At 45.2% G+C, this 19,040-nt stretch overlaps 1 protein-coding gene across 1 annotated transcript; it reads right to left on the reverse strand.

Moving 5' to 3' along the window:
* Positions 1–278: 278 nt before the first annotated feature.
* Positions 279–15,456, reverse strand: LOC103375945 (zinc finger homeobox protein 3-like). The gene is made up of 11 exons (XM_008306253.1): positions 15,382–15,456; positions 11,216–12,893; positions 10,592–11,130; positions 10,227–10,440; positions 9,488–9,595; positions 9,231–9,367; positions 8,910–9,020; positions 7,243–7,405; positions 2,314–7,079; positions 1,564–2,229; positions 279–1,440 (listed from the first exon to the last, which is right to left on the reverse strand). Exons 2-11 carry the CDS (start codon positions 12,855–12,857, stop codon positions 1,324–1,326), a joined length of 8,463 nt encoding a protein of 2,820 aa, XP_008304475.1. The 5' UTR covers positions 12,858–12,893; positions 15,382–15,456; the 3' UTR covers positions 279–1,323.
* Between the last annotated feature and the right edge of the window lie 3,584 nt (positions 15,457–19,040).

Here is a 19,040-nt window from a genome sequence, read left to right on the forward strand (position 1 = left end):
AAGGTTAAACCAGACCTCTTCTGTTTTAAAAACAGTAAAGTACAGTATTAAGATCACATTTGAAGCAGAGCCATGTTGAGCTGTTGACCTGAGCATAGAAAGCTTTACATTAATCACATAACATTGGTAAGCCATTGGTATATTCAAATAGAACGGAAAGGCAGTAAGTCACCTTGCCTGAACATATCAAAGCTGTCATAATCTTTTCATAATCATGACACTATTATATCGAAGCAAGACAGTTTATCTCAATCCATAAGATTTATATTAAGAAACTATTACTAAACACACACAATGTAAATTTGAGTTTGGTTAAAGTTTTCATATACAGTTTAATGGTTGAGTGCTATAAAAAATAGTTTGCCCCTTTCAGGACAAACTGGCCTTTACGTTCTGTGCTATTTGGGCTGTTATCCACTAAAGGAACATAGAAGGAGTACATGTACAACAGAAGACTCATCATTGGCTTTTGGAGGGTGAAGCTGCATTCTAGCACCATATCAGTCTATTGGTACTCTGCTTACCTATGCCAGCTGCAGATCTCACCCCTTCACCGTACAGACGTCAGCTCTGCAGTTTGTTATTGAAAACAAACATGTTCAAACTAAATCCACAGACATGTAAAATTTTGGTTATGAGCTTTGGAATCTGAGTCAGTCTTTACAAAAGCTCTATGCAAACACCCCTGTGTGTTTCAAGGATATTATTCGTTGTTTTTTTGTTTTTTTTCTTCTTCTTCTTCTTCTTCTTCTTCCACTGTTAACTGCTTTGTTTTTCTTCAAGTTTATTTTTTGGAGCTCTCTATTTACACTAAAATCTCTTTGACAATTTCTTTTCCAGCCTCATACAGACTGGCACTACATGCTACACAGCTAGTCATCTAGCACTGTCTGGTGGAGGGCCCACTATGAGTCTGTCATGCAGACTGAGAGGTAGACTGCAGGTCTAGCTGGGCAGTGAGGTCACATACTTGGAGAATGCTCTTTGGCCTCTGTGGCATCTGGTTGGGTTTTTTATCAAGGTGGTGTTTGGTTGTAGTAAGGTGTCTGACAGAATAGGGAGAGGAGCTCTTTTCAACAAGAAAGGACAGACCAGGAAAGAGTTTAAGAACAATATGAAAAGAGGAAAGCTGTGGTAAAGAGGACTTGGTTTGGGCTCTCTCCTACTTTCAGTGAAGAGAGTTTCTCTTTGGGCCACTGCGGCTCTGCATCTTTGGGGTGTTCAGGTTACAGGGTTGGCAGCAAGTGGACAGGGTGTATGTTTAGAGGTCAACAGCAAGAGGGATTTTGGTGAGAACATAGTTGAAGGAAGCAGTCTGCCTCTCTAAGCTCTGTCTCTCTCCCCTGCCCCTGCTGACAGCTCAGCCTGGTCCCTCTCTGCAGAGTCAGAGCTCAGGCTCCTGGCCCTCTTCTCCTTCGCTCTGGCATTCTGGAACCACACCTGAGAAGAAAAAAAAAATGTGTACATGGATAAGTATTATTTATTTGGCGTGAATGACTCAGTTCTTCTGGTTTGATCATTTTTAATCTATAATGAAGAATTTAATACATTTAAAACAGTTACCTGCACCACACGGTGAGGTAGTCCCAACTCCTGGCCCAGCGTCTCACACTCATGTCGGTTGGGTGTGCGGTGGCTCCTGTAGAAATCTTTGAGCTGGAGTACCTGGAAGTGGCTCATCTGTGTCCTTTGGCGCTGCTGCTGATGGTGGTGCTGCTGCAGAGTTTGTGTCTCACCCCAGTCTGAGCTGGGACCCCCAGGTCCTTCAGGACTAGGAGACCCTTGGTCAGCCATACTGGAACCCTCTTCACATTGGTACTCCTCATCATCTTCCTCATAGTCGTCATCCTCCTCTGGGTTGCTTAGATGCGTGGTTGTAGAAAAAGAAGTCACAGGTGGCTTCAAAGTTAACTCTTTGTTGCTGATGACATAGCCAGGGTTTGGTGTAGTGTTGGACGAGATAGATGGACCTGGTCTGTCCATGACAGATGACATAGCCATCCCAGTCTGCCCATTGGATCCATTACTTAATGATAAGTTGAAGCCGGCTCTTTCTGCCTCTGCCCAGTGACGTGACCTCATATGGGCATCCAGAGCGCTCTTTACCTTGAAGAGAGCCCTGCAGAATGGGCAACGCAGGTGGTTCAAACCCAGCTGGAAACTGGAACCTGGCCCCATTGACCGAAACTGTCCTTTTCTCTCTCTTGCTCGTGTATTCTGGAACCAAACCTGTGAACGAAAGATGTTTGTTTTAAAATTCGATATAACAAAGAGCGTTAAATTGTTTTCTCTATTTTCTCATCTACACATTACCTGAACAACACGTCTTGTGAGGCCCACATCTCGTGCAATGCTTTCGAGGACTCCTCTGGTGGGGTTAGAGTCCAAACTGTAGCGCTGATACAACACTTCAAGCTGTTCTGGGGTGATGGTGGTTCTCTGACGTTTATCTCTTCTGTGCTCCTCCTCAGCCTCTCTACTGCCCCTTTGGCCCTCAAAACTGGTCTCTGATATATGCTTTGTAGTCTGCTTTATGGGTGTCAGGGAACTGGTTAGGGTGCCACTTGAATGATCAGAGAGTGTGTTTTTAATTTGTATGCTGTTTAAGTGCGAAATCATGGAATGCGTGGGATTAGGGTGTAGCTGCGACATAGCACCTGAAAGCATTTGGCTGGCCATTAAGGTGTGGTTGGGGTGAAGCATCATGTAAGGCATGGTTCGGTCTGTGAAGCCAGAGTGAAGAAGTTGTACTTGTGACTGAGCTGCCAGGAGGTGCCTGGTTTGATGTTCCTGCCACAACTGGAAAGATGGCAAGGACACTGGGCAGACACTGCACTGGAACTGAGGCTGGGGTTGGAGCTGGGTTTGTGGCTGGGTTTCAGTTGACAGGCAAGCTGTGGCATCAGGCAGCTGACTGTGGCTTCTTTCAGACTCTGGAGCAGAAGGGAGGCTGGATGAGGTATCAGCAGCCTTTTCAGGAACTTGATCAGAAGGAGGACAGCGTGTATGGCCCTGGTCTGAATGAGACATAGATGAGTTGGTTGGTGCTGTTTTTTGTGTAGAGAAGGCAGCCAGAGGCTTGGGTCTTTCAGGAGTACTTTCTGACAGCAGCTTGGGCTCCGGTTGTGGATAAGATCCTGTTTTTATGTCCTGAGCCATTTCCTTGTGCTGGATGTCTGCATCTAAAGTTCCATTTTGAGTATGAACAGGAGCTGGGCTTGTGGTAGCGTGAGGAGAGATTACTTTATCTTCCTGTTTCATTGTAGGTGGTGTTTGTTCACCTTTGGCTTTTAGATGGTCACTGTCTCTGTATGGAGTGGAATTATCAAGGCCAGGTGAGTCAGGATGGGTGTAATACTCATAAGTCAGATCCATGGAGTTTTCATTCTGGGAGTCACCTTGTCCTTCATCCTCACAACTGTTATCTTGAAGATCATCATCATTCTTGTAGCAACCATTTCTCTGTCTGTATATGTTGTCAAGTTGGTTCCTATCATCTAATCCATCATCTGTCCCCCGATCTTGGCTTTTGCGGGCTCTCTGTCTAGCATTTTGGAACCATACAACAATCACTCTGTTAGGGAGAGACAACAAAGCTGACAATCTGTCATATTCTTCCTCTCTGGGGTAGGGAGTGGCCTCAAACACCCCCTGCAGGGTCTCCAGTTGTTGCTCTGTGAAGCGGGTTCGGGACGAGCGCCTACCCCTATGGAGCTCTCCTCTATGCAGGTCCGTTGTCTGAGGTTGTGGGGACGTGTTGGCTGGGAGGCCTGGGGACAGTGAGCATGGGGAAAGTGTCAGAGGCGGGTGTTGTGCTATATCCTCTCTGGAGTCCTCCAGGGCTGTGGTTGGGGGGTTATTGAAATTGTACGGGGAATCCTTATCTCGCTGGCGCTCTTTAAATAGGGTGTTGCGGAACCAGTGTTTAATGACTTTGTGAGGCAGACCAGATAAAGCAGACATCTTGTTGATTTCTTCATCACTGGGAAGGCTATTAATATCAAAGTGTTTCCTCAGAACAGTTAGTTGTTCTTCAGAGATTCGTGTTCGAGTTCTCTTACCCTGCTGTTGTTCAAGTATTGTTGGGCTAACTTGACTTGGCTGTCCTGTTGGGACAGGGCTAGGCTGAGATGGTTGACTCAACAGTGCAGGATTAAGCTGTGGAGGCTGACCTAACAAAGCTGGGCTGAGCTGTGGTTGCTGAGCTAACAATGCTGGACTAAGCTGTGGCTGTTGCCCTAGCAGTGCTGGGTTAAGTTGAGACTGATAGAGTTTTGCTAACTCAGGGTTCACACTTGCCTCTAACCAAGGCTGGGTCTGAAGAGCCACAGACTGCATCACAACTGGAGGGAGGAGCGGTAGCTCCATGGGAAAGGGAATTGGTGGTAGTGGAAGCTTTGGTAAAGGTAGTGGGGGTATAGAAAGCTGGGGTAAGGATAGAGGGAGCATAGGTATTTTAGGTAAGGAAAGAGGAATGGGGGATGTGGTCTGAGAAGTAACTGTAGAGGATGTGCTTGGGATGGATGCCTCCTGTTGTGGAAAGTCTTGAGGTTGAGAAGGAGAAGGTGGAGAAGAAGGTGCAGGGGCAGTTAGTGTTGTGTCTGTAGCTGTGCCACCTGTTTTGGTTGTGGGATCTGAAACTGACGAAACAGGTGAGGGTTCAAAGGTTTTAACTTGAGGCTTAACTGGTTCCGGTACTGGTTCTGATTCTGAGCATGAGGATGTGGCTGGAGCTGCAGCTTGAGTTGAATTCTCCCCAGATTTAGACTGTGTGAGTGGGTACATCTGATCATACTGCAGCCTGTATTCTCTGGAAAACCTCTCTAGTGCAGCAGTGGGGAACAGCACCCTGTGAATGTACTCCTGGTGGCTTTTTAAAATCAAGGCATCGGAAAAAAACTTGCCACAGTCTCTACATTTTTCGCCTTTTTCACAGCATTTTTTCTCATTTTTTGCCAAATCCTCGTCTTTAATCTGTTTTCTCTCTTGTGGCAAGCTTTCGGTCTCTCCATTGTGTTCTCCTCCTTCGTTGTCCTTGTTGCAGCCTTCCATCTTTCCATTCTGCAGTTTACTAAGCTCATCTCTTTTCTCCTCTGAGCCCACTTCCACCTTGTTCATATCAGAGCACTCTTGCTTATCTGGTATCATTTGAATTGCTATCTGCTGCTGGTGCCTGTGTCTACTTTGTATATACTGCAGTGCCAACTCATAGCCATAACCCTGCAGCAGGGCTCGAAGAGGCTCCCCATTTACAGCAGCATAGGGCACTCTGGGTGGAGGACACTGTAATCCAAGAAGATTAAATGAGGGAGAAACTCCTTCCTCCTTCTTACTCCCATTTTTAACAGTAGGAACATGCACTTCTTCTTTTTCCTCCTCAAGACTAAATTTGCTGTGTTCTTTTTCTATCTGGCTCATGGAGGGTCCACTGCAGAATGCATCAACCTTGGCCTCACACTGCAATTGATGCTTTGGATGGCTCGTTTGGTTAGCTGAGTTTGAACATTGTTTCTGGGCTTGTTTCTCATCAGTTTCAGACTCCTTTTTAGCCTCTGTCTTTACCATTTCCTTTGGGAGGGGACTGGCAGATACTGAATGACTAATTTCTGGGCTCTTAACAGTAAACTCTGGATTGAGTGTCATGTCTCCAGACAGGTAAAATGGCAGGAGAAGTTGCTGTTGTAGAGCAAGCAAGTTGTCTGACGCCAGGGAGAAGTGTTGTTTAAGGAGATTCTCCGGCCCTAAGGGAAGGTGCTGCATTACTTGGGACTGAAGCAGAGCTGTGTGCTGTTGTAATTGAGCTTGGACCTGGGCCTGAGCTATCTGCTGCTGTTGTATTAGCATCAGCTGGTTTCTTGATGCTAGAAGCTCTGCCACTCTCTTTTTAGTCTGCTGACTATCTGTTGGGTTAGAGAGGGTTGGCTGGGCCTCAGCTGCTAAGCTTGAGCCAACTAGTGAAGAGGTTGAAGAGCTTCCTCCGTCTGGCCTCTTGGTGAAAGGCAAACTCTTGGATGTTTCTTCTCTGGTGGAAGAGGCCTGAGCAGCAGTAGTGGTGACCGGAACAGTAGATGCTGAGGTCTGTGGAGCAGGGTTCTGGGCAGCACGAGCTCTAGTCTGATGAAGGACAGAGCGAAGATGTATGTCCAGCGTGGAGCTTTGGCTATAGCCCACTCCACACAATCGGCAGCGGTATGGTCTTGGATCTGGGCCACGAGGAGCTTCTGGGGCAGCAACACTTGTGCCAGAGTCCTGCAGGGCTCGCCTAGCCCGGTGGAGATGGGACACAGAGTTATAGTGGACCAGAAGAATTGTTTTCTGAGTAAAAGATTCAGAACATATGGTGCATTTATAGGGCCTAGATGGATCCAGATAACGGTCCATTGTGGGGTTAGAGCTCTTCTTGACAAGAGAGCTGGAACTAGGTTCAGATGCGATCTCCTCTTGTGGCCCTTTCTCTGGCTCAGCAAAATCCTCCTCACATCCATCAACTTCAGAAACCACATCCTTCTCTTTTATTTTAAGCTCGTCTTTTGGTTCTTCCTTTTCCTCCATGCCTAGTGGTTCTTCATCTATCTCTTCATCTTCACCCTCTCCTGCTTCTTGACCTACTTGAGGTGACAAACTAAAATCTTGTTGAACTGAATTCTTATTATGCTCCATGTATTGCACAGTATGAGGCGTCAGGAGCGTATTCTGTCCCTGTGTGTTGTCCAGCTGTGAGTGTGTGTTCTGCATGTGTCTCTGCAGGGCCTCCTGACTGCGGCATTGTCTAGAACAGAGGGGGCACTCTGTCGCCGCCCTCATGGCATGGTACTGCCAGTGTAGCTGGAGCTTCTCCTGAGTGGGGAACGCCAAGCTGCACCTGCTGCAACGGAACCGGTAACCATGGCGATCAGTAAGGGGAGGGGGGTCGCTGGGGGGGGAGGTGGGCGGAGATGAGGGGGGGATCTGAGTCGGGGACTGAGGAGCCAGTCTGCCATTGGAAGGGTGAGTGGTGTTGTCTTCTAGGGGTGGGGTGAGAAGAGCTGTGACATCTTTGGGTGCGGCTACATCTCCCTCAGTGTTTTCCACTGAAATGCCTGTAAAATGCCCAAAAATAGTGAGTGTGATTTTTTTTTTAAATCATTTTACAATAACCCAAGTCAGAAAAACAGGACAGTCTTTTGTCCAAATGAACACGGTTTGGTATCACTGCTCCTTCGGTTAGTGTCTAAATTGTTTTATTGTGCACTTTACACCAACCTTTGTTTTTCTGCAAATCGGTTGAGGCAGTGGGATCTGCAGTATGGGAACAGTTTGCATTGTTGTTCTTGGTTGTTTTATTTTTCGGAATATCATCTGTGTGCGAGTCTGTCTGTAGTTCTGTCTCCAGCTGAGACTGCGGTTGTTCCATGGGTGGTTTGACCTGGAAGAAAGAAAATGTATGTTCTGTCAGTTTTGGTTGCCACTCCGTGTTGTTTTACCAATTCAAAATAAAATAAATATGGGATATAGCCATGTTTTTTTAATCCAACATTATGAATAAAACATATTTAATTGTACAGTATCATAGCAAGCAAATATATCAATATGTATAAACACAGAGTGCCTGCACGCCCCGTACTGATATCATAAAACATTAAAGTGTATCGTTACATCTTGCACCTGCCTACACAGCAGTATAAGCAGCAAGGCACATCAATTTGTTAATAAGTATACATGGTTGAGATATGTGCGTCTGCCCTTCAGTTCCTGCGACACCCTCCAACATGCCCCAAGGGTTTAATAAAACTTTACTGAGCTGAATAATGAATTTATTTAAAATCATTCTTCATATAGAAATCCTCCAACCCCACAGCTTGAAGCAATGAGAGCAAATACTATATCTATGTGAACAGCTAGCCACCCTAAGGAAAGGACAGACAGCCAAAGATGAGATTTACATGACAAGAGTTTTCTCTGCGTAACAGCTTCATAAGAGCGAAAGAGAAGAACAACCACACACATACATAGACACGCGCACACACACACACACACACACACACACACACACACTGCAGAGAAAACTGAAGGTCAGGCTTAATCTAGAGAGCGTAATTGGAAAGCAAGGTACATAATGGCCATCATCACCTCAGTCTGAATTAATGAACCTCAATTACTATCAGAGAGAGTGAGGGAGGGGTAGGAGGGGAAGAAGGGAGGATGGGGGCTAAGGGGTGTAGAATATGAAAAAGAGAGAGAGAGCAGGGAGAGGGAGGGAGGAAGTATGGGGCAATGAACAAAAAAAACTGCTTTGGAGAAAGACAGTGAGTAAGGGAGGGGTAACGCATAAGAAATTGAGAGAGAGCTTGGGAGAGACAGAATGGGAGGGGCAGGGACAGAAATTGCAGAATAGGAATGATAGGAGTAGCTAGAGGGGGGGAGGGAGGGACGGCAGAGGGGAGAAAGGGTGAAAAGCAGTCAGTGAAGTGGAGGGAAGAGAGCAAGAGACAAAGGCCACTTAGCATACAGGCCAGGGAGATGGAGGATGGTGATGTGGATAGATGACCGGTCATTGTTAGTTGGAGAGACACAGTAAAAAGCATGGGGGCCCCTTTTTAGCTTGACTGCACTTCTGGTAATAGAGGGCTACTTAAACATGCATTATAGAAAGACTGGCTTTTCCCTCACTCACTCAGTCAAACCCTCTCCCTTCCACTCTAAAAGATGCGCATGCACATGCACACAGAATGCACGGCTGCATCAAAGATGATAGCGGGGAGCTACTTAAACATGCATTAAAAAAAGCGCTGCCTTTCTCTCTGGTGCCTTCTTAATGGAATTGTCTCCCTACATTTCACTCTCCCCCATCCCCCATCGCTTCGCCTTCTCATTTTCTTTTGCTTCCTGACGAACGCAAACACAACAAATACGCAGTTGCAAACACTTACTGTGCTGATGAGCTTGTCTACACAGTCCTGTGCCACACTGTGCACATGAGTGAGATGCTGTCGAAGGTGTACGTATGGGAGTTTAACCTGGCACAGAGGGCACTGGACAGTCTAAAAGAGGGAAGAGAGAGAAATGAGAGAAATTGTTATTAAAGTATTGAATTTGTCGGCAGCGAGGCAGCGTAGGTGTGCAGGGGTTTGTGAGATTACGCACGGAAATTACACATCTTCTAATCTAAACCTGCATTAACTGCGTCCTCTGGAACATTTTATATTCAAATGGACATGCTTAAATTATTAAAATGCGTGTCAACCGCTTACCTGCTGGTTCTCATTTTGCTGGTGTGTTCTGGGGCGCTTGGTTGAGATGGAGTTTTCCATTTCCCCACATCCAGAGGATGGACGTTTGACTGAGGGCATCAAATCCCTCTTTTCTATTTCCTCTCCTCTTGTTTCTTCTTAAAGTACAAATACATATGAGCACATACATTGATTTATATTTACTATGTAATGTAGCATCAAACCATAATTTCAGTAAACTATTAATTTGTTGTAAAAATTTTCACAAGCTGCCGTACCTGTCTCCTCTGAAATCTTCTTTACCCCCAAGTTACATGTGTCTTTGGTTGTGTCCAAAGGACCAGTGCTGGTCTCACTGGAAGTTTCCATATCCTCACTGAGCTCTCCTGGGAGATGGCAAGACAAGTAATTATGTTATGCAAACACAGTGCTTCATACAATATGTTCTCACAAACTATCCTTCAAAAAGACCAATGTCTTTGGACCACACTTCATTCTTCTTGCTTGCCTCCACACACTATTGATCAAGTATTGATTCCACATTAGATTCTCCTCAGAGGTGGAGTAGAGGTAATATGAACTTACAACACATCAGTTCACCTCAATAAGTCTTAATCTGCACTGAGCCAAATCACAGGATAGATTTAATTTAGAAATTAACTGCTAAATGGTTCATTTTAGATGTTTAGCAGTCCGCATACTACAGACAACATAAGTTTAGCGTTTTATAGTGTCGTGCACAGACTGTAGAATTGTGACAAGCCTCCGCCTCCCACAGTCCTCATCCAAGGGATTTGTATTGGTCCATTGATTAGCAGGTGCTAGTTAGCTGCTGTCAGGGGTGATTGGGGATATAACAAGAATGTGTATCGACTAATCGCTTTGCTTGATCAATATCCCAGCAACAGCCATTACTCATTTTCTCCCTCTTTTCATCTTAATCCCCTGTCTGCTCTCTGATGTCAGCAAGCCAATGCAACATGAAATCAAATACACCCACGCAGTTCATATTCTCACCTGTGACACCATCAGGGCTTTTCCTGATGGTAAAAATGGCTGCCAGCTCCTCTCCACCCATTGGCTGCAGCTGTAGTAGCCCTTCCCTCTGCTGATGGGTTGGGGTTTGACTGTGTTTCAGTACTTGAAGTTTAGAAGAGGAGGAGTGGTTGCATAGAAGACAGTGGAACAGCCACGAACCTCCATCAACCTCACCATCATACTGCTGCAGGAACTGAAAATAGTGACGTAGAAGGAAAATATTACACCAGTTTATGCAAATAGTCTGCTTACAAAGAAACAAGTACATTTTGGTGCTTCTTGCAAGTCGTAAAACACAAGACTTTTGGTGTAGAGTGTGAGAAAATGGGCTTTTATTTACTTACTCTGTAAACTCGGACGCTCGCCTCATGGTGTGAACTGAGGGAATGCCCGCGTAGCTTCTCCAAACTGCTGGTCACGTAATCACACAGGTTGCACCTCAGCTGAACCGGGTTGCCCTTAGCAATGAGGGCAGCCCCCTCTTGACCCCTGTCTCCGCCCTCCTGGAGGTGAGCAGCAAGCTGGTACCGGGTGCGGTGTCTATCAGTCTGGCAGTGCAGGGAGAAGTTAGCCCTCAGCGGGGTGGTGTAGCCGCACAGTCTGCAGTGGCAACCACCAGCGACTAAGGAGCACCACTCAGACTGGGGCAAGGAGCGAGGAGCATTCAGGTGCTGCTCCACAGACTCTAAGCTGTCAGACGAAAAGCAGGAGCAGACAAGGCATTGGAATACGCCCTGGGAGAGGGGTCCAGTGGGGGACAGGGATGGGGCTGGAGGGGGAGAGGGAGAGGGGGAGGGAGAGGGAGTCAGCGTAGACCCAAGGGTGACTGGCTGTTCTGTGACTTGCTGACTGGTCAGTCGCATGTTCAAGGAGAGCTCGGCGCCTAAAACAGAGAGAAACCGTGAACCAGAATGTATTTTGGAAACATTTATGTTGAATTGCAGCAAGAGACCTGACACGTTACTCACCTGTGTTCTGTAGGTGTTTAAGCTGCGGGGCGAGGCTCCTGCAGTGAGACAGATAGTAACCCCTCTGGAGCCGTAGCATGTTGTGTGTGTGTTTTTCGCTGGTGGTGTGTATGCGCAGGTTGCGGGCAATGCTGGTCTCGTAGTCGCACACATCGCACCGCCACCGCTTACCATGAGAGTGGGAGTGTGCGGGTGGTGTGAGCTTGGCAGGCTGGGTAGCAGGCGTGGGAATAGAGAGTGGGATCTTGTTGTATGGCTGCTCATCCACTGCGTGACCATTAGATGAGCTGCTGTTGTTGGTAATGTGAGAGGAGTGCATGTGACTATTCGAGTGTCCCCCGTTTTGAACATTATTAAGGTGTTTATCCGACTGCATGTGTATGCTGAGGTTGCCTTTCGATGAGGTAGCATAATCACACACCTCACAGCGGTAGGGCTTGTAGCCACAGGCGTAGGTTTCACCTCGGGCTAGGCGAGGATGGGGTTTCCCCGAACTGCAGTACCCACACACTCCTCGTGCTGCACCACCACAAACACACTTTCCCCCAGAGGCGCCACACACACACTGGCCTCCCGTCTCTGGATGTTTCTCCTTCATATGGACTTGCAGTGTATGCTGAGACTTATAATGCCAGTTACACTTTGGGCATTTCAGGGTTTTGCAGGAATTGCGTGAGTGCATTATGGTCATGTGACTAGTCAGTGAATTAGGAGAGAGGTCTTGGTTGAGGTTTTTAAGGACAGCTTCTTTCTGTTCTCCATCTTTGTCTCTCTCGTCATCCACTTCTGTGTCTAGCTGGCTGTCATTTGGTTCTGGAGCTTTGGCACCATCTCCATTGGAAATGGAAGAGTGAGGAACCCCTGCCAGCCCATCATCCTCAGCAGGTGTACTGGCAGGCTCCGTCCCTGCCAGTGGAAAAGCCAGAGAAGACTGCTGGGATCTAAAGCTCTGAGGAAACCCAGAAATCCAGCCCTGATCTCCCTTAATGTCTTTTACCTCTGTCTCGCTCAGCAGGGCAGATGAGGAGGACGGACAATTGAAGTGCTTTGGAGAGATGGGGAAAAAAGGGGAGGGCTTTGGAGAGGCGGCTGTTTTGCTGTCGAGTGTGCCACTGGCCTTTGCAGTGCTGGAAGAAGAGCTGTGCTGGCTCTGTTGAGGTAATAAAGAACATTTGGATTTGGTTTGGCTTTGGTTTGAGATGGCCTCCTCCTCTTCCTTCTCCTCCTCTCCGCCTCTGCTGCTGAGGGCTGCTGGGAGGCCCCCTGTAACTGTTGCCTCTCCCACACCTACATGCACCTCCCCTTCTGCCTTCCTCTGCCCTGACAAACATCCCTCCCCGAAGTCTTCCTTCATCCCCTGCTTTTGACGTACTCCGTTCTCCTGTGAATCTCGGCCTTCTTCTTTCTGCTCTCCTCCCTGGGTCTCGTCCCTAGCCTGGGACCCCTCTGCGCCCTCCTCCTCCTGCTGAGGCAGGGTCAGGGGCTCTTTGGCAGGGGCCATGGCTGAGGTATGAGAGGATGACCCCTGCTCCGGAATGACCGCCAGGGTCAGGAGAGGAAGAGATAAAGCCTGGGGACTGAGGTCAGCATCTCTCTCCTCTCCTCCCCCTCCATCCCCTCCTCCTCCCTCACCGCTGTCCATACCAGAGGCTACAGCTGCCACGCATTACTACCCCACCTGTGTGTTTCAGACACAGAGAAAGAGAAGAAGAGCGCAGGACAGACAGAGACAGCAGAAAAGTGAAGTGAAAAAGAGGAGAAAATGAAATACATGAGTCATGTAAATAATATTGCATAACAATGGAGGCATTGATTAAAGTCCCTGGATAGCATCTGTTCAATACAGCCTTCACAGTGTGCAATCCAGAGGCTGGTTACCCAGGGGTTAGCGTTAGCCCTTAATGGGAAAATCAATAGCATGAGCGCTAAACTAGGTAGAGGAATGCGGGTAAAGGCTACGCAGGAGGTCTATAATATTCCTCAGGGGATAGGATTAAATAAAGAACTGAATGCTTCTGAGCTAAAGGGCTTCCACTAAATTGCCACACTTAGATAAAAGCAGATAAAAGAACACTTTTTTAAAGCCGATGTATCAGTCTCTACATCTTTTGCTGCACATTAGTGCAGAGATATTATGAGTCAACAGGATGACTGTTTAGCACAAGCAATTTTTACACCTAGTAAACACAGGATAACACAATGAACACCTGTGTTTACCACACAAAATACTGGTGTAAAGGTTCTGCAAAAAAATGTTTAGATTTTATGCAGATGTTCATTCAAATTTGTAGTAATTTGTGAAGCAATTTGTGTTTGTGGTGTTGCAGTGCAGCACATTTTATTTTCATCTCCCCACATTCATTGTGTAAAATATTGTGTCCACCTCCTGTAGGTTCTGCTACCTATAAACACACATCTACATAAACACTAAAGCAATGTTGTTTATGAAAATAACTAATCCCTTCTTTAGTATCCTCAAGCTTCATTTGTACTCCACAATAATGAAATGTTTAAATAAAAACAAATATTTTAAACAGTTAATTACAGTTTGACATGATGCTTATTTTAAGACATGGCTTTTTGAAATTATTAGTTTCACTTTAAAAATGGGAAGTGACATTTTACAAACATGAAGATAATTATTAAAATTTCCGGAAAACTGAGCGTTAGGTCTTACAGAGATTCTGAATCACATCAGCACAACAATGCCTCACTACAGGGACTTCCTAAAAAAAATAATCGAGCCTCTCCCTTCTCCGGTTTCTGACGGATGCCATTTGAGACAGATACGTCTCTGTTAGTCAGTGTGTGTCCCACAATCTCATTACTGACCTTTTTTTAATCAAGTAGAGACCTTAATCTACCCTTTCACCTTCTCCTTCAACCAACCAACCCCCTCATCCTCCTCCTTAAACACCCCTTCTCTCTCTCTCCCTCTCTCCCGTAGCCACCCCCTCCCCCTCTCTGCAGCTTTAAGATATATGGCTCATATCGGCACTCTGATAGTGCTTTAATGTACTGTGTTTATGTCACAGGCCACAGACCCTTGCCCACTGCAGCTGTCCACTGTCCTGCCAGAGAGTGCTGAGGGGCTGAGCGGGCCTGCCAGCAGCTGAGAACAGTCTCTAATCTGATAAAGATTTTCATTTACACTGCAATCAATAACCTGGGTCTATCGGCAATGTAACTATTTATACAAGCATTCCTGGCTCTCTATCGATCACAAGTGCGGGAAACCATCATTTAACAATGTGTGTGTGCACGTCTCTGCGTGGCAATGTGTGTGCATCTTGTTGTGCAGCTGATTCTGATGATGTCAATTAGGCACACACACATAGAACACCTGAAATTTAACATACGTGGGCATGCAACTTTTTTGTGTGTATTTAAATTTAAGGATTTTAACGCACATGACACATTTGTTATTAGTTGATCACACTGCTGCTCACTGCAACACACACAGTGATGTCCAGATAGGAAACAAAAAGTGTATTCCTTGACTCCCTGGGATGGTGTGTGTGTGTGTGTGTGTGTGTGTGTGTGTTAAGAAGAGAGAGAAAGGAGAGACAGGGGTGTGAGGGGGGAGAGAGAAACAGACAGAGAGAAGAGTTGTGTGGCTATACTTTAGGAAAATGCCTTTTGTTTGCCATTATAGGACCTGGACAAATACAGCTGGATGTGGACAAATACTGTTTTTTTAACCGCAGCTGTTTTGCGTGAAGACCTATTGGACCGTATACAGTCTCCGCCAGTCTCAAGGTAATAGCACAAAGCTGTAATTTTTTTTTTCTTCTTTTTTTTTTGGCATTATTCTGGGACCACAGTAACGGGGCAGTTTGAGAATACCGGACGAGCAGAGCCTTGAATAGTTCACTCCCCGTCTCTGTGTTGTCAAGGCACTGGCCAACCATCAGCACCCCCCCAGACTACTTCAGCCTTTGTTTACAGTGTTATCCTACCCGAGCTAAACCAAGAGCGATCGCGTTCAGTAACCAGTAACAGGTGACTCAATGCACAGGCAGACTAACTAAAAAAAAAAAGAGAGAAGAAGAAGCTCGATTTGCGAGAATTACAAGCTGCACTGACCAAACACCCTCCTCCTCCCCACCGCCGGGTCGCTTCCTACCAGCTCCCCTCGTAATATCGTAAACAAATGACACACTTACATTTCTGCAGCGACTCTGGTACAAAGCTCCGCACGCTGAATGTGTAGTAGTCCAGAAAACAATCGTATAGAGAGCCCACTCATTCCTTATGAATGATCCTCTGCGTTTTTACGGAGCCAGGAGGGGAGAAAAAAATGGGGAGAGGGAGAGAGAGCAGCGGGGTCCAAGTTGTTACCAAACAACTGTGTAATTAAAGCTACATATAGGCTGTAGTAAACAGAAGATGGGGGACGGAGGGGTTTGTGCGAGCTCCAGAGGTAGAATGAGTTCTGATCACTGTGGGAGGAAAAACACTTGGCTCTTTATTCCTGCTAATTAGTTTCCTTCAAAAAATGGCTGAGATTACGCCCAGTGCGCATGTGCGTAATTGCGCAGACACCGCTAATTAGCCCGTTTGGATCAATAGGATTCCGCGAGAGAGAGCAGAGAGAGGGAGGGGGGAACGGAGGGAGAGAGGGAGGGGGGAGAGGCTACGGGGACGCATAGAAAGACGAAGGAGAGAAAAAATATTTTAAAAAGTACACGAAATTACATGTGAAATGTTAAATTTCAATCTTAAATGCGACACCGTGGCTGGAAAACCCGGAAATCCATTTTAGATGGGAATTTCGGAAAAAATCTCATTTTGATCTCAAATATATCTCAAGAGAGGAAACAATATTGTAGAAAAAAAAAATCCCCAAAGACGTCTTATTGTAGTGCAAAGGATAATTATGTCGAAACACAGTCACTATTGACCAAAAACCGACATTTAATACCAAAGACTTTTAAGAAGAAAGTGCGACGCAATAAAAAGCCACAAAATGACACAAAATGCGACGCTGTCACCGTGAATCAATACTGAGGACCACAAACACACTACAAGGCCCCGGAGGATTGATTTAGGAATATAATATTGACATTTTTTGTCAGGTAGAACACAGGTTTGAAGCTCGTATATAGACACTCATATACCTAAATCACATGATTTTCTGGAAAGACTACGATTTCTTTGTGATATTCCACCTGCTTGGTAAAAGTTGAACCCAGATTACTTGTCCATGAAATACTAGAGACCATGGAGAGGACTAAAAATTCAAATAATTTAAAAAAAGAGAATGATTTCGTCTAAATATGCTATATTATGTCAAAAAAGGCATTTCGCCCTTTTTCTTTTTGGGCTGAGCAGGTTAGGCAAGGCTGCAGGTCTGGGTTTGGCACGCTGGTTTGCTGGTTCAGATTTTTCTTTTTTTTCTATTATAAAAGTGAATAATATGTAAAAATATTTAAAGCTAAATTGACGTGTCCATTCCTATGTTTGTCATCAAGAAGACCTTTAGTGGTTTTTCTCCTGCTCTGGCCGTCCCATCCTCGCTGCTCAGCTCCATTGTTATGATAATACTATTGTGGATTTCACGCTGGATGTGCAATCTGTCGATCGTCCATATTTTAGAAGGAAAACTGCATTCATTTATAAGATCAAATAGTACCTTTTCGGCTTACTTTATTAGGCTTTGATTGCCAAAACTGACTTCGTTTTTATTTACCAATAATTAAATTTGAGAAAAGTAAGAAATGCTACAGAGCTGCTGCAGAATGCCCCTACGTAAAAAATATAATAATTATATTGTATTATTTCCACAGCAGGTTAAAAAAGACTACAGCTCTCACTGCAGTATGTTACTATCAGCTCACTGTTGCGTGAAACAACCGCATTACAAGGCCATATCGGAATAGCTTACATGAATATTAATAATTTTTTTTTCTTACGTTGGTTTTGAGTGCACTGACATTTTGGATGTGATTTCTCTTGGTTTGGTTGGATTCTTTTCTTACGTTTGTGCAACTCTAAATACGTAAAGAATCGATTCATTGACCAATTAATAAAACGCCTAATGATTTGGCCTACGTTTGTAGAACATGCAATAATTTTTTTACGATTCGAATACGTTCAAAGTGATGGTGTGGCACAGGCCACTATCAAGGAGAGCAGCTTATCAAAAACATAAATCAGTCAGAGCTCTGTTGTTTTTATGCCTACATGGATTTTCTGCTGTTATGGCTGCAGTTAAGTACGTGACAATTTGTCATTCCGTGAACAAAAGACAACGTCAGTGAGAGGTGATATAATTTTAACGTTAGTCCAGACATTGTCTGTTGTGTGTCACTCCAGTGCGTGTTCCTGTGTGTGTGTGTGTCTGTCTGTGGTTTTCTGTCTGTGATTTTGTGTGTGTGGGACAGAGTGACAGAAACAGGTGCCTCCAAATTGATAGGTTTGAATAAAAAGAATATTTAAAATGTTAATGAAAGCTAAAGCAATATGGGGATCTGCTGTTGGAGAATGTCTGCTTGTCCTTACATTTGCATGTGATTGTGCTGATTTAACACGTCAAGTGTGTGCTTCTGTTACCCACGTAGAAGTGAAACCTGTAAAACACATTTTTGAAAAAGGTTTGGCTGTAGTTATTTTGCTTATGTAGCCTATCTGCATTCCATCATAAACAAAGTACCTTGAAGCTCAAGGTGTAGTGTAGTGACACCATGGTTAAATGCTTTACAATGATCTCTCTTATTTGTATTCTTTATTAATGTAGATTTTCATTTTTATTTGAATTTGCTTGTGCATTTTTTTATTTTTTTTTAGCTCCGTTTGACACAATGAAAAGATAGGTGAACACATTCGATATGCTGGTGTGCGGGGAATGTCTCATGTATGTTTGTGGGTCACAGACAATAAGCACATAAATGCGCAGTTCTCTTAAAAATAATACATACAGAAAGTCAAAGTTTAGCTAATATAAAACAGAACAGAATAATTGTCCTGATATCATTAAACATATGCCTTGAGACAGTTCAACCACAGATACGAGCAGAGACGTTCTCTGTGACCGGCACTGTGAGGTAATTTCCATAAAGATAAATATAAAGTTGCAATATTTTACCATTATTAAAGCGCTTGTGAATGCACATTTACAATTTAAACACATTCTGTCTCTGGCAAACACACTCAAACATGCACAGGCCGTACTGTAAAACACACCATGCCTTCCATGCCCTCAGGTGTATGCCAGGGGTTTGTTGTTTTCACTGTAATATATAGTTAGCCCTTCCACCAATTTACCCTGTCAGTGCTAATGGGGCAATTAACCACTGTGATACCCCCCAGGCAGAAGGAGAGCCAAAAGCTCTCCAACTCCAAACTTGTCTTTATGACATTTATATGACAAAATGTGGGGGAAGCTGGGGACCCATCTGACACCTTGGAGGGTCCTTAATGTCACTCCCTCCCTTGCCCCTGCCCCTTTCTGCCCCAGGGTATGGCACCGAGCAGGAAGTGCAATACATCATGTACAGGAGCGGCTCGGGCCTCATTCAGGAGGGACAAAACTTTGTACTGCGTCCAAAGCGTCAATGGGACACCTCAGATTTACACACTGCGTCCCGTTCTGCATGATTATAAACTGGCCTCATAGAAACACGCTTCCAGTTAACATACTCCAACTTGACCTCTCCCTTCATTTATGCCTTTTTGGTGTCTGTAAGTCCCTTTGTCTGTGCTCACATTCCCCCTGTCCTTCTTACATCCCCAAGGAGGCAATAACCTCCCTAGCAAGAGCTTCCCCTTGAGCCGTTGTCATAGTAACTTGTGGGCTGGTCGACATGACAACCCCACCATGGTC

This window comes from Stegastes partitus, unplaced genomic scaffold (assembly GCF_000690725.1).
Source record: "Stegastes partitus isolate 25-593 unplaced genomic scaffold, Stegastes_partitus-1.0.2 Scaffold3636, whole genome shotgun sequence".
Classification (NCBI taxonomy): Eukaryota; Metazoa; Chordata; class Actinopteri; family Pomacentridae; genus Stegastes; species Stegastes partitus.

Coding starts and splice junctions, on each gene's coding strand:
- LOC103375945 (XM_008306253.1), bottom strand. CDS start 12,857: ATGGACAGCGGTGAGGGAGGAGGAGGGGATGGAGGGGGAGGAGAGGAG. Junction 2,230..2,313: donor TCACAAGACGTGTTGTTCAG/GTAATGTGTAGA, acceptor TTTCGTTCACAG/GTTTGGTTCCAGAATACACG. Junction 1,441..1,563: donor TACCTCACCGTGTGGTGCAG/GTAACTGTTTTA, acceptor TTTTCTTCTCAG/GTGTGGTTCCAGAATGCCAG.